General features: G+C 39.7%; 1 protein-coding gene across 1 annotated transcript in view; it reads left to right on the top strand.

Annotated features, from left to right (window-relative positions):
- Positions 1-5,171: 5,171 nt before the first annotated feature.
- Positions 5,172-15,873, top strand: part of LOC119552939 (ankyrin repeat domain-containing protein SOWAHC) — a 42,342-nt gene continuing 31,640 nt past the window's right edge. The window contains exons 1-3 of the mRNA XM_037862892.1: positions 5,172-5,386; positions 5,501-6,156; positions 15,419-15,559. Coding sequence (XP_037718820.1) covers positions 5,260-5,386; positions 5,501-6,156; positions 15,419-15,559 — 924 coding nt within the window. The 5' untranslated portion in view covers positions 5,172-5,259. The remainder of the gene's footprint in view (positions 5,387-5,500; positions 6,157-15,418; positions 15,560-15,873) is intronic.

Consider the following 15,873-nt stretch of genomic DNA (forward strand, 5'->3'; position numbering starts at 1 on the left):
GTAAATATTTTGAATCAAAGCATTTAAACACCGTTTCACTGTTACCGAAATAAGTGTAATTGAAAATCTCTTAAGCGCTTGGCAAATACACTCGGAGTCTGAAGGGCAGGGGAAGTGCAGACGCACAAGGACGCAGGACTCACTGCAGGCGCCAAATGAGTTTGTCAATCAAAATGCAAATGTCACCGGGAAGTGACATAATCCCACTTGGGAGTCGGGCTAAGCCGAGCGAAACGAGCCGAAATCCCTTTGCGAGCTAAAGCATTTGACCGCACTTCTCTGCCATCCGTCCACTCCAGCATCCGAACCGAACCACTCTATGTGGCATATGAGCAAATTCCCGGGCTCCCCGAGTCGGAAATAGCAACATATGACGTTCTGAAGTTGACGTGATACCTCAGATACCACGGGATACTACAGGATACTGCAGGGGATGAGGGCCAAGTGGGGGTGCTAAATTGCAGTAATCGGCTCTCGTGCCCGGCGACAACGTTTATGTTTTATGTGCTCATTTATAATGCGCACTGCTCATTTGGTAATGGTTCAATAATGACTGTCAGACTACTTAAAAGGCTGCCCAGGATTGCGTTGGCCGGCCCGTGGAACCGCCAACATCTGCTGGGCATTACGGCTACCCGGGTATTTGACTTTCCTAACAATCCAGTCCAATCCAATCCAATCCGACCGATTCCCGGTCACCATAAATCTCCGATTCTTGAGCAATCCGCGGTGACAGCTGCCCCCTCTCCGATTCAAGTGCCTCGTGTAATTTTAGGCGCCACTCTCCAGGGGTCAGGAGGATTGGGGAAATAAATAAAGTCGAATCGCAGGTTAGAAATGAGGGAATCTTGGCCAGGCCGAACACAGAAACAAACTCAATCCGGCCACGACTTCGATTTGACTGGGCCAGATAGACAGCCGGCGTTAGTTGGCACACTCGAAGAATTTGACGGACAACGAAAATCCCAACAAAGGCCTTCATTTCTTCAATGCCCTGAACTTCAAGGGGTTTCTTCGTCAAGTCGTTAGTTTGATGGGATTGTTCAAGATTTATGAATACATTTAGGGGTCAGATAATATAGATTGTTCAGTTATATATTATGTTATTCATTATATTTACAATAAAACAATAAGATAACTCAAATCATAAAAAGAAGTCTCGTTTGTGAATTTCAGTACTTATTAACCTAATTTGCTAGTAGAATGTTTATATTTCTAGCATTATTTATTTTTTTCGAAATATTTCATTATACGTTGGAAATATTTATAGGTACATATAAATAAAGTTTTAACCTTTATTTTAACATCTAATATGATTTCATCCTTATTAAAGTACCTAAAAAGATTATTTACATAAGACATTATATAGTAGTTACAATTTTTTAATGAGTATTATAAGTATTTTTTAATTTTACTTAATTACAAGTCCCTGGCAACCTTACATTTATTTTTCATGCTTAATTATAAAGCTTTTAAAAGTCTTTCCCTCAATAAAGTGTGCTTAAAATCTATTCAACATATTTTATTTAATGTTAAACAATTTCGTATGACTTACTTCTATATTAATTAATCCAATTACTGAATAATTCTCCGAGTGAAGCTGCCAGTTGGCGAAAAAGTCATAAAAGCGAGTGAGCCCAGTGCCATTCTCATGCCCATTCCCAAACCAATCCATTCCCCCAGCCATTGCCGTCCCCACTCCCCCTGCCATTCCCCAATTGCCAATTATGCCGCAGCAGCAGCCCATTCCGTCTTATAGCATCCTAAACCATTCCATCCTATGCCTATACCATCCCATACCATCCCCATCCTCAAGACAAGGCAAACGCTGCAAGTTGCCAGTTGCAACTATCGAGGATCGTTCGCCGTCGATCGCTGTCTGCAGCATTCGACACTGACGCCAACCGGTGTACGAATAAAAAAAAAAGAAAAGTGGGGATTTTCAGAGGAGGGGTACCTGGGTATCTGAGGGATACACCAGCATCCACAGCTACAAGATGGCTGCTGCCAATCCTCGCCCGCACCAATGCCAACTCCCCCAGATCGCAAAAGGCGACGTTCTCTTGTCGTGCCGAGGTGGCATTCGCTGGGAAAAGTGCCTCCAGATACAGATACTCGCACTTCATACGGCAAATAATTTCATTTGCGACGCTTATCAGGCGCCACTTTGCGACGCAATCGGTGACAATTGCATAATCCGGCTGCAAATGCCGAACATTTAACATCGCTCTAATCGCACTGACGAGCCATTTCTCGCCCGTTCGAAGATTGGAATGTTTTCAGCTGGGATAGTAGCAAAAGCACTTAGTTAATTAAAGTCCTGGAGAGCACTCTTTTAACTAAATGGGCTTCAAATGTCGGGATAGCTCAGAGTCAGACAAGTCAAACGAGCTTCTGTATCAGTGCGCTTAGTACATTATCCATGTTTTCTTTTTAAAAGTAGTTTTTAGTCTTCAATATTTATTATTGCAAGATTACTATACATTTTTTAGAATTACTATTCGTGGATCAAATTTTTTTAGTTTCTTAAGCAAGCTAAGTTTTTAAATTATTTCTTGATATTTAGGTGTGCGGTTTATTTTAAAATACGGGTGTATAGATGGTACTGATAATAAAATTGTATTTCACTTACGCCTGTATTATACACATATTATTAGTCGTACAGGTTTTTTGTAAAGAAATCAATTTATAAAAAAATGTAAAGGTATTATAAATAGATTTAATTTTGAACAGGCATACTACCGTGCAACATTTTTACGGTCTTAAAGTGTAGCTGCAGCTTTGCTCTCAAATTCTGAAAGTACTCATCGAATCGAGTCAGACCTGATTTGGAGTTCCTCTAGCTTAGCTAGCGATCGGATATTATAGCAATGTAAAGATTCAAGAAAGAACTGGCTATATCTTAGGGGCCGATTGCAATTTTCTGTTCATGTCTTCCAGTTTATTATAGATATAGGCATAAAGATTAAAAGGCACCTATCGGAAAATTAGCTATAAGATTCCGAACAATTACCATATTGTATTTAATGTATTTAAGTACCAACTCCTATATTTCCATCGAATTTTTGAGTCTTCTGTTTAATATTTACGGTTCTGAAACAAATTATTTATATGTTGTACCTCATTGGGGACCTGTGTCTGAAATGCGAATGGCTTTAAAAGATATTTCCCCTATATATCGAGTTTTACACTAAATTGGTAAGTCGCTGTAATATCCAAAATCGAGCTAAGCCAGAGGAACGACTTATGGGGTTTGACTCATCGATGAGTACTTCCAGATTTTGAAATCCAAGCTGCGTTTACATTTTTCGTGTTAAACAGTGCAATAAAACAATAGACTATATATACTCTTGATAGAAGAAAGTCTAATAAACACTACCAAAATTGTCAAAATAAAAACTAAATTGAATTTGTAAATTAGGCTATTATTTTATTTTTGGTTTTTATGATGCTAGATTTGCAAAGACAAGACTAAGTGCTTTTAGCTTTGTTAATTATTTATTTATGGTCAAGTTAATTTTTTTTGTAACCTTATTACACCCGAAAGCTACACGATTTAGGTAGGATTTTTTTTTATATAAATGATTATACGGAGTTTAACGATTATAAAATACTATTTTATTTCTTCAACCAAACATATTTTTTATTATATCTTTTTTCAACAAGTCGTTAGCTCTCAAGTATGTACAATGTTCATTGTGCAGGCTATATTTACTCTCACTCGTCCTGGGAAAACCGGGCCTTTTATCGAATCCCGAATAAAATGATAAATAAGAGACATTTATTTGGGCACATTTATGAGTCGAGCACGCTTCCTCCTGCCCACGAGATACATTTACCCATTCGAAAACGAATCCGAATCCAAAGAGTGCGGGCATACAAATTAGTGCGCATCTGCGCCGTCGAGGCATTTTGTAGAATCCTCGGGGGGAACGGGTGTAAGAATGGAACTGGGAATGGGAAGGGGGTGCGGAGTACAACACGTCTTGACATTTGCATCTTGAAATGCAAGTGAAAGATACAATCCCAATCTGTGTATCCAGATGCGCCATTGTCACTGTCATCGGCTGTGGCTTCCTTTCGGCTAGAACTCTCCGTGCGGATGATAAATGACGTCGATTCAACAAATTGCCACACATACAGGGCCCAAACCAAACCATTTGGCCAATTGAGAAGGAAATCAACTCGGTCTATCACCCACATATATGTTCGTACTGCCAAGTTAACTCCCCGATTCTGAGGGGGGTGGGATATTCCGCTTGTTCCGCCCTCTAAATTTCCATTTGACAGTGTCTCAGGAATTAATTCGGAGCTGTTTTAAATATTTCTTTTGCATATAAAAGCCACACGAAACAGACGGCTTCAAGTAGAATTGAATTTTATGCAAATTAACTTCCACTTTGATTTACAAGTTAGCATGCCAGAGGGATTTCATAATTGATTATAATCCTTTCCCATCCCTTTCTTGTCGATCTTTTTTTAAATGAAACATAACATAAACACAATACTTCGTAATAAAATGATTTATTTACACTTTTATCTTTTCATTTTTAGGGATATATGAAAATGAGAAAGAACAAATCCGTATATTTTTTAATTTCAAAAATCTCCATACCTATTTTAAATTAGTTATTCATACAAATTTTATAGTTTCGGGAAAATTATTTTATGTGTATATTTATGTTTAAAATCCTATAATAATGAAATTATTTATCCAATTAAAATTAAATAATTGATTATATTTTAAATTAATAATTTTTAAATATATTCCCAAATAATTTGATTTTGTTGACACTTATAGGGTCTAAGAGTAGATTTAACCTCTAAACTTTTTTGTCTGCTCTCTTTATGTGAAAAAACTGCCTTAATGCACTAAAAACCTACAAATTGATTTTCAAAAACCTAAGAAATTCAGACTTCACAAAACTGAATTATGTTATGAAAGTATTAGATAAGTTTGTTCTTCTTCTTCTTAAGTTGATATATATTTTTCAAGAACGAGGTACAAACAAATACTTGATTTCTTTATTTATTTTCATTGAAAAATCGAATAATTAGTCAGAAAATTCAACTAATTTTGAATAATCATGTCAACCAGCCTTCAGTCATCCAGCGAAATCAGCGAGCTTTTTTCCGCGAGGCACGAGGGCTGCAACAAGCGCAGTGCGCACGGTTCCCTGGTCGAATGTTTTTGTTTGTTGTGTGTTTTTCTTTTATTTTGCGCGTTTAAAAGTGTTTAAAAGTGATTTATCGAGAGCAATGGAGCTGCCGAAGGAGTTGTCCATTGCGGAGATCCGCAATTACATGCTGGCCAACGACTGCAAGGTGACAAATCACGCGTTGGTCAAGCACTTTAAGAAATTCCTCACCCATCCGCAGTCGCAAAGTGAGTCATTTGTGTTTGTTTTGGGGGTTTTGGTGTTTGGAACCTGTTGAATTGCCAGAAAAGCCTGTGAAAACCTGGTTGTGAAATGCATGTCTCGATGATTACCCATTCCAGATGAGGCCCGCAAGCGTTTCAAGACCTTTGTTACCCTGCTCTCCACGATAAAGAACGAGAACAATCAGAAGTTTCTGATATTGCGCAAGAAATATGTGAACGAGTGTCCCACGGAGGAGGTGGTGGAGCGCGCGGTGGCCGCCGCGTCCGGGGAGCCCTCGAGTCCCGGCGGCGCATCCCTGAACTTCGACTCCCCCATGAGGCAGCCACCGCCCTACAAGAACCCACCCATGGTCACATCCCCGCCAGCGGCAGCCGTTTCCATTGCCAAGGAACAGCAGGAGAACTACCAGGAGTGCGTGGACGAGTTCACGGCTGCCATTAAGCGCATAGAACCCGCCCGCTTGGAGAAGCAGCCCTCGGCTAAGCCCGACGATCAGGATCAGCCGGAGCAGCCAGCCTCCCGATCCAACTCCATCGATGTGACCGAGAACAAGGAGAACATACCCCGCTTCTCCTTCTCCTCGGAGGCCTCCACCGACTCCAGTTCCAATGAAAAGCCGGAGAAGGCAGAGACCAATGGAACCCCCTCCGCCGAGGGCGACCTGGCCGAGAATCCCATCAGCGTGAAGGAGGCCACGCGCAAGTTCAACCGGATGGCTTCCGAAGAGGAGGCCAAAATCATATCGCCGCCAGCCAAGAAGAAGCCAGAGAAGGTGAGTGACTGAAAACCGGTTAAGGGGCCATTGGCCATCATGCGGGCGAGGGTTCTTCGGGTGCGGGTGACACCAGGGCCCTTCCCTCCCAGCGCTGCCGCAATTTGTTCCATTTCCTGTGTGTCAGTGGGAAGATTCGCTCCAAGACCATTCAAATATGCGACTTTTTTGCCAGGGCTTAGTTGTGATTAATTATCGCAGAGCTACGACTATTTCCATAAAAAATGTCCAGTGAAGGGACTTTATTTGTAGAGGTGTTTTTAGTTCTGTCCGACTTTCCTCAGCACAAGAAATACTCACTTCTACACAGCAGAAAAAGTGTCACGATCTGACAGTTAAATGTGCAAGCATGAAGTTTAGTTTTTGAATAATTTAAAAATTATATTATAAAAAATATCGAAAGTACCTTGAAATCAATATAAAGTAAGAACCGCAAGATGGAGAATAAAGCCATTGTGGGTAAAACCAAGAAAGTCAAGTTTTCGATACCCTCAAGATAAACTTGTTTACAGTATTAAACATATAAATGTTACACGTTAATAATACGGAATTTTATCAAATCGAGTATCATATCTTATCAGTTGCTCTTATCATCCCGCAGAAGTAGTTAAAAGAAAATATTTATAAAATGCTTAAAATACTAAAAAAAAAGGTTACTTCTCCTTGTTCAATAATGAAAACATAGCTTCATGACTAGTTGGATTAGGTTTTTAGTGTTTTTTCATTAAGATTAAGTGGGGATTAGGAAATATTTAACTGACTAATTTCAGTCATTACAAATCAAATATTTCTTCCTTATTTCAGTAAAAATAAAGAATAATGAATTATACAGTTTTGGTCTCTGGAGCAACACATCCTAATTGTGTTATAAATACCAATTATTTTTTTTTTTAAATAATAAATTTATGTTTATTTATATATATTTTTTTGTTTTTAAATTAAACAGAATACTTTTATTTTTTAGTGTACCTAAATATCTTAAAATAATTGTACACATTTATAAATATTTCTAAGCGCATATTCTGCACATTAGGATTAAAAAAGTAGTAGCTACCCCATCACCGCTTATGACTGAATTGCATCACAGAACTGGCTGGTATGCCTCGGCTACAAATCAGGGTCAGATTAGATCTGGGGGCCCTTGAAACCCCGAGCAATTATTGTCAATGCTCCAGTGGCTGTCCCAGGCTTTGGGCCACCTCAAGTGGAACTGCTGGCGGAATAGGTGGAAAAGCGGAGTGGCAGAGTGGCAGAATGGCTGGCTCGAACTGAGCCGGTCACCCAGCTGTCTGTCAGTTCCCAGAGCCTTGTCACGAATTGCCACCAGCACAGCCCGAATTGAATAAATCCATTAATTTTATTAGTGGACAATATAAATGTAAGTCTCATAAAACTACATGCGCCTGCATCGTTCCGTTCGCTTTCTGTCCGCATTTCTGTCCCGGCTTTGTCGCCGCGCATTCAAGAGCTGAAGAGCCGAGGAGCTGGAGAACTGGAGAGCTGATGCCCGACATGTGTACGTACATGTGCGGACACATGTAGTCCGATTCCGAATTCGATTCCCGGTCCGATGTGTTTAGTAACTTTGTTCCATCAACTGGCCATGACGACACTTGGGCCGGGCGTTTGCCCAGCAAGCTGTTTTTCCGCTGGCCTTTATTTTCTTATATTTTTTTTGATACCCCAAAAGCCTACTATGTGTACAAACACATCGGCGACAAGCCAGGAATGAGTTACGTGAGAAATTTTGCGGCCAATAAATGCATGCATGCCGGGCAGGCACTCAGAAAAATATCCATTCAGATAGACTCGGTAAAATAGTATATGATTTTTAATGTTTTTAAACCAGTTTTAGTTTCAAAGTCATTTTATTTCTGATGGAAATATTGAAAAATGTTTTTCGAAAGTAAAAAATGGGTTTTTAAGTTGGCACACTTTTAAGAAATAATAAAAAAAACTCTCCGTAAAGGAAATAAAAATTTGAATATACTACTTTTTGTAACATTTATCAGTTTTAGGTAGTCCCTAACTTATTCCCTGTCTTGATTATTAAGTATATTGACCAATTTTGAAACTTTTCAAACGACAAATATATCCTCAAAATTTTAATTTAAAACATTGGGCGTGATCGTCGTATTACAAAAACTATTTTTGTAAAGGATATAACAACGCAGAATTCAAAGTCTTTAGACTTAATGCAATAAATTTTAATAATAAAAATCAGTTTACTATTCTCCTTGTATTTATTTATTATGAGAGTCACAATTAAATGAAATTATTCAATTCAAAATTTAACAACTTCTTAGAGTTCATTTTTGAAAAAGGTAAAGGAATATGGTTCAATGAAAAAACAGAATTAATACAAATGTAACAAGGAAAAACGCTATAGTCGAGTACCTCGACTATCAGATACCCGTTACACAGCTAAAGGGACCAAAGGGAAATGGAGATATGCAAGCAGAAAAGCGAGATTTAAATGAGCCACCTACCGGCAGAAGACAGATTTAAGCATTGTGGGCGTTAGGGTAGGCGTGGCAAATTTTTTTTTTTGGATCAATCGATAGGTATTGACGAGACCAATACATTTCAGTTAAAATTTTTTATCTAGCATAAAAATTGTGGGCGCCACAGGCTTAGGCGGTTTGTGGGCGTTAGAGTGGGCGTGGCATATTCGCATAACAAACTTGCGCTGCGTACAAGGCTACGGAATCTAAATATGAAATCCCAATACTCTATCTTTGATAGTTTCCGAGATATCCGCGTTCATATTTACGATTTTTTGAAGTTTGTGGGCGGTTTGTGGGCGTTAAAGTGGGCGTGGCAAACTTTTTTTTGGGTCAATCGATAGGTATTGATGAGAACAATACATTTCAGTTTAAATTTTTACTCTAGCATCAAAACTGTAGAAGCCACAGTTTTGGGCGGTTTGTGGGCGTTAGAGTGGGCGTGGCACTCTACTGAAACAAACTTGCGCTGCGTAAGAAGCTCAGGAATCTTTTCGCCAAATCTCAATAGCCTAGCTCTCATAGTTTCCAAGATCTCAGCGTTCATCCGGACAGACAGACAGACGGACAGACGGACATGGCTAGATCGACTCGGCTAGTGATCCTGATCAAGAATATATATACTTTATGGGGTCGGAAACGCTTCCTTCTGCCTGTTACATACTTTCCGACGAATCTAGTATACCCTTTTACTCTACGAGTAACGGGTATAAAAATATGTTTTCATAAAAGAAATGGGTTTCTGAGAGCATACTCACCACAAACCTTTAACTTACAGCCTTTTTTATATCCCCAGACTTATTTTTCCAAAAAATAGCCAAATTATATGGCAATAGAAACCCTCAACACTTCGAACGAAATCCACTTAGATGTCGGCACATACATATATAATTTGTAGCGTGTCCGTTTCAAGATTCTAATTTAGAAATATCAATCTCGAAAGCATGTGGCAGTGGAATTTGTCAAGCGTTACGGAAAAATCGTTTCTTAGTTAATGTTACACGATATAGTAGTGCAATTGGGCCGAGTTGTCAAACAACTGTCATCCACTTAGGCCTGTCAATCACGCAATTTAGAGTTGAGACCGAATATCCCCAGTGCATAAATCATCCGAATCTGTCTGCGAGACGGATGGTCCCATCCGAACGTATCCCAGCCCATCCCTTTGGATCATGTTTAGCGGAAGATGCTCCGCAGCAGTGGATGTACGTCAAACTAAGATTGTCAACGGCACGTCAGATGCTATAAAATCCCACTAAAACATCGGGAAGCGAACTTAAGTGCCTATTTGTACAGACGTTCGGACATGGAAAAATCAAACTCGTCCTTATATTGGGAATCTATTTCAAAGCATCACTGCCGCAACTTTGAAATTCTCACGTATTTCATGTTTTCGGATTTACACATCCCATTTTTGAGCATCGAAATTAAAAATATAAAAATCAAGTCCAAATTAGATGGAAGCCTTGATTTTTTAACAATCTTATATGGTTTTCAAAGGGAAACATTACTTCTTAAGAGGTCTTTATTAATTTTTGAAAAGTATGAAAATTAAATTGCTGGCATAGGCTTACATTTTTAAATTCTGTTTTTGTCAGTCTAATTCTCATATTTTTTTTAAAAGAGAAAATTTGAATATTTCATTTAAATGAATGAATTCATGTGAAATAGTTTGCATGAGCCAATCCCCTTTTTTCACAAGTCATTATTAATTTGTCTGCAACATGAAAACAGTTACGAGATGGGCTATCATTCACTCGATCGAGTTGATAGCCCATATTTAGACCACTGAGGATAAAGAAAGTATATAACCGCTTACAGCTTGTTAACAAATTGATTCGCTAACAAGACACACCATTATTTCGGATGGCGCCAACCATCTTCACGCAATTATTAAAATTCAGTTGTAAACAGTATTGGGATAGGTTTGATGGATGCTCTTTTTTGGTTCATCAAAAGAAATAACCAATCATTGCGGGCCGAAAAGAAAGTGACGCATCATGTTCCTAGGAATTTAAAGGAGGAATTCTAATTCATGGGATTTTTTCCGGCGTGACCAAAAAAAAACGGGGAGCAAGATCCATCATGACGAACCGTGAAATTTTGGCGTCGCAACTGTAACTATGGGATCTGGAGTCTTGGCTAGCTGATCAATTAAATTCGTTTCGATCGTTTTTAATTAGCCCGATGATTTTGCATTTTCTACGCTCACTCAGCACCGTTGTGCGTTGGAAAATGATTGATTAATTTACGCCCCAAACAACAAGCGGATTTAAAAAGTATTTTTTTCTTGTTTAAATAACTAATATTGATAGAAGTATTATATTTTGAGTTGTTGCCCAATTTTGATTAATGAAAGTGGAAAGGTTACGGGAAAAATACAAAAATGTTTGGGTTCAAGCTTAAACCTTCAAAACAAAACTTGGTTAAAATTGTATTTTCGTGCTGTTCATTTGAATTGAAATTCCTGGAATTGCTAAAGTTGATTAAAGTGGTCTTTGAGCTTATTGGATAAAAGATTTTATATTTATTCAAAATGATTAACTGCGTGGTCTTATTTTAATGTGATTATAAATTTTATTGGATTTTTGAAAAGAAATAAAGTTAATTAATACCTTTACATTATTTTTTCTACGAATATTAAAGTACTACTGTGGGCAATAAGTAAGGAAAATTTTTTTTGTTAAATGAAAAATAAATTTCATCCCCTTTAAACTAATTCCCTGCCGAAAAAATACACGTATGCCAACGTTTTTCCAATACTCGAAACATGCCAAATAGTCGCTTTACGGTTTATCCATTAGCGCATTCTTCGATTTTTGTATCTTCTCAATCGACTTGAAATGCATTCCCCGGAGAGGTCTCTTGACGCATAACGTTCAAAAAATATTCCTTATTAATATTTTGGCCGGGTAGAAGGAATTCATAGTGCACCACACCACGAAAATCGAAAACACTAATCCAGCTTACTTTTTGTCCATAGTAGTAGCATTGTTTCAGCTTAAATTCCTGAAATGAAGTTCCCTTTCCAGTTTAAATAAAACAAACAGCAAACAAAAACTAATGCAAAGTTTCGTTGATGTTCTGTGACTCTAATTTAAACCCCCTGGCATCACAAGTATCATTTAAAGCAAATCCCTTACCAAAAGCGGACAGCAGCATCAAACAGACCGCATATATTCTTATTAAAATAGGGGGCACCTCTCGTGTGTCCCAGAATGCATATAAAACTGCCATCCGACCCACATCGAAACTAAGGCGGGGCGGGGTCGGTATCGTGGATCGAGGGGCGTGGCAGGGACGAAACGAACCCGTGGCGAAAACCCCTTTGCATAAAACAAGTTGGTGAAACATGTTAACATAGCCAATAAGCAGCAATAGAAATTAGTTAGGCAAAGCCATTCTCATCACGGCCATCCCAGCCACAAAGGACCCAATTAAAAATGTAAGGAAACAAACCAAAAGTTGTTATTGCTGTTAAACAACAACGGACTGTGTCCCGAAGCGGTTAAATTTACAACAGCAACAATTTCCACCCGTTCGCCGGACGAGGAGCATTCAGTCAGTCAGTTTGTCGGCCGCACCGCCCCGCCCCGCCCCCATTTTGACAAAAACGGACGGAGTCGAATCCCCGGACCCTGGGAATGGCAAACACGACCATTTTGTGGCATCGGTCCAAAGGTAAGACTCGCCGGGCCAACGCAAACACTGAAGGGACATGGCCCAGACCCCGAGTCCCATAGATAGCCCCCGTCCTAGTGTCCAGACATCCTAGGACCCAACCAGAACCCATGGCCAGGGCCACATCCTGGCAAAAGGACAACGGCCAGCTGTGTGATATAATATCGGGCATAAAGGGACCCGGGACATAAGAAAACTGGCCAACAAACAAGCGATTGGGGAGGGTGAGTGGGCCGGGCGATAGACAAGGGCAACCGGTGCTCAACCCCCAAGTCCCCAGGTCTGGACTCGAAGTTGGAGTTCGAGTCCTAGTTGTCCTGGGTTTTCCTTTTTTTTCTTTGTTTTGCTGTCTCCTCCCTTTTCGTCCTGATGAAGCCATAAAAAAGCAACAAACCATCGAAATGGAGAGAGTCTTGAGGGTGGGTAGCTGCAGTTAAAAAAAATGGACATCATTAGCTTTAAAACATACCATTAGAAATTCTATAATAAGAGATATGTAGTTTCTTAAATTATGTTTGGGTAAATGTATTTTAAATAGCTATACTTTGTATTTAAATCTCAGCTTATACCCTTTTGGTCTTAGAACACTCTTCAAAGCTCAAATAACTTTTAGGATTTTATATAGAAAGTCTTATCTCGACCACTTCCAAAATTTTTTAAATTTATATATTCATAAATACACTGTATTGATATACTGATTACAATTAAAACATAAATGCTAGCAGATGTGGTAAATGTTGCAAAACATTTTTAAAGTACATCCAGTTAATCCAATCTTAAGGAGGTGTCGAGTGACATAAGGGGCTTAATAAACAACATTCGTTTTGATCTAAGTTGTGAACTAAGACCTTTAACTTTAATACATTTAGAACATAAAACTCATTAACTTAAGCTATATAAGAAAGTTATGTTAGTTTATCGTACACAAATAGGGAAAACTAAGTGGTTTCTGCTATAATTTTTCTTGTAACAATACTTTATGAACGTATAATTGGGGAACTAGGTAATTAGATCATGTATTCAATATTTGCAATCACATTCATCATTTTTTTCAAAGTGTGGTGGGCGGTTCAGTTCAGTTTTGTTCGGTTGGGTTTCTCCTGAATGGGGTTCGGTTTTGGGTGGGGCTCTTTTGTTTAGCATTGACATGGCCACTTTGCCAGGGGCCCTGCGTCTCGATGTTCGTACTGTTTTGTGATGTTCTGCTGATGTTTCTGTTCCTGTTACGCCTGTCGCCTCGCTCGCTCAAATGCACGACTTCGAGTCCCCCGATTCGACTTCCAGAATGCCGTACGTAGTGCTCGTTACCCAAAATGCTCGGCATTTGCAAATGGCGACTGCCCTTACCTGGGAAAAATCGGACCGAGCACCGAACACCCGCCCGTAATTGGGAAAACGTGAGCTCTCCAGGAGTCAAGTGGCGTGTAAATAGATGCGGGGCTGAGGATGAGGTCCTGGCACGCGTTCTGCGCATCCTGCGGCTAAATGCGGCATTCAAATGTCGTAGTATTTATTAGCTGTGTAATGTTGGGCCTGGATAATAAAGACCCCGAGTGGGTGATGTTGTTCAGGTGAAGTTAGGGCCGGAGATACCGGGGATTCCGCAGCTTGTTCGGCCCGCGAACATTACGCGAATGGATAATTAGTTGCCGAAAATGTGTTGTGCGCTCGTAAATACGAGGCACACATGTCGGCTGCCGTTCCTATTGTCGCGGGCACATGTGTTTGGGAAGCCCCCGGCCTCTGGCCCGCGGAAGCCCCATCCCCTCGGAAATCATTAGAGGGCTCATTATCAGCAGCCGAGTTTGGCGGGTGTGTCCCCCGCATCCTAGCCTAAAAAACTCTGTAAATCACCGAAGCAAAAAACGAACAACGGAACGCACAGCTACTTTCTTTTCGAGGCAGATCCTCGAGAGCCAGCGAAGAACCCATCGTACTTTCTGCCTTAAGCACGCGCCTAATAAATAAAAATTATTACCTTCATAATTAGTGGAGGAACATGGCGATGGCGATGGCGCCGTCGAATGCGTGAGCATAATTACCATCCAGCTTTTACGCCCGTGTCTGCACCCTCCGAACAACACACATATCCCAATTTCATCCCCATCCCCCAGCTCATGGGCATCCCATCTTAACACTCGGAGAAACACTGAAAGGATTCAAAGCCGTGTTACAAAATTTTACATTCTTAACTTAAAGTCTCTAAAGCCAGTCTACATTATATTAAAGTAGGTAACTATTGTATATCCGTAACGTATTCCTAAACGTTTTTTAAAGTAACTTAAACATTCAAAGTATTCTAAAGTTAATAATCATCTTAATTATATTTTTATCATAATAAAGTTTCAATAATTCTGATGACAACTTTTTTAATATTTAGGAATAGATTTATACAAAATAACTCTTACCTTAAAATTTTAAAAGCCAATTACAATTTTATCAAAGTAGACAAGACTTTAATTCACGAATATATTTATTTATAAGATACTTTTGGCTTTTGTACTTCAAATAACCAATTCAAGAGTTTTAATTTAAATTTCATATTCTATGGAAATACATTTAAATGCATAACCTTATGGGATAATGGATATCAGTTTTATATACCTAAACCTATTAGGCTAGTATATCATGTTGCTTACATTCTCCCGGCTTATGTTTTAGTTCGTGGTCCTATTCGTGCTTGATCTAATTATGAAATACTAGATATTTTTGAGAGTGCACCCCAGCCTCAACCCCACCCGTTCCATATCCATATCCACATCCATATGCACATCCATCGGATGCCACACACAGGGATTGTGGATTGTGGGGCAATGTTGCCCGTGTGCGAGTGGGTAAATTAGAATCGTATATTCCGGGAGGCGACGACTGTGTTGGCGTTAATGCTCTCAATGGGCTTTCTATGTTTTATTCCCGCTTCGTGCCGATGTTTTTCGTTTTGGTTTTTGTTTTCTTTTTGGTTTTTTTAATACTACACTACCACTGGCACTCCGCCCCCGCCAAGTCGTAGACAAAGTGGCAGAAACATGCATAATTAATTTATGCCCCTCCGGGCGCTCCTCCCCTTCTCATTTCAGCAATTAATCGAGGAAAAGGATTCGCCCGAGGTTACGCTGGCGCATCCCAAGGCGAAGGAGTGGATCGTCTCGATGGCGAAGGCTAATTACCAGGAGCTGGCCAAGATGGCCAGCGAGTTCCCGGAACTGGTTAAGCTGCAGGTAAGCCTTTCTTTGATTTCCCAGCCACTTTCCACCCACGCTTTTCTTTGCCACTAACAAATGCGACAAGTACAAACTATTCATAAGCATTAATTACGACAAATTAAGCAGCAACGCGTTGTTTTTGCCATGTCGAACAACACTTAAAAATGCGAGGAAAATATAATAACGACAACTGAGGGACTGGCCAAAAGGGGGGCTACAGGGGGGCGTGGCACCGGGGGCTGTTGTCGCATAGCGAGCGGAAAAAGCAGCAACGCCAGCCGAGGCGACAATTAATTGTGAAATATGTTTTCAGCATTTTTAGCACTTGT

This window comes from Drosophila subpulchrella, chromosome 3L, assembly GCF_014743375.2.
Source record: "Drosophila subpulchrella strain 33 F10 #4 breed RU33 chromosome 3L, RU_Dsub_v1.1 Primary Assembly, whole genome shotgun sequence".
Classification (NCBI taxonomy): domain Eukaryota; kingdom Metazoa; phylum Arthropoda; class Insecta; order Diptera; family Drosophilidae; genus Drosophila; species Drosophila subpulchrella.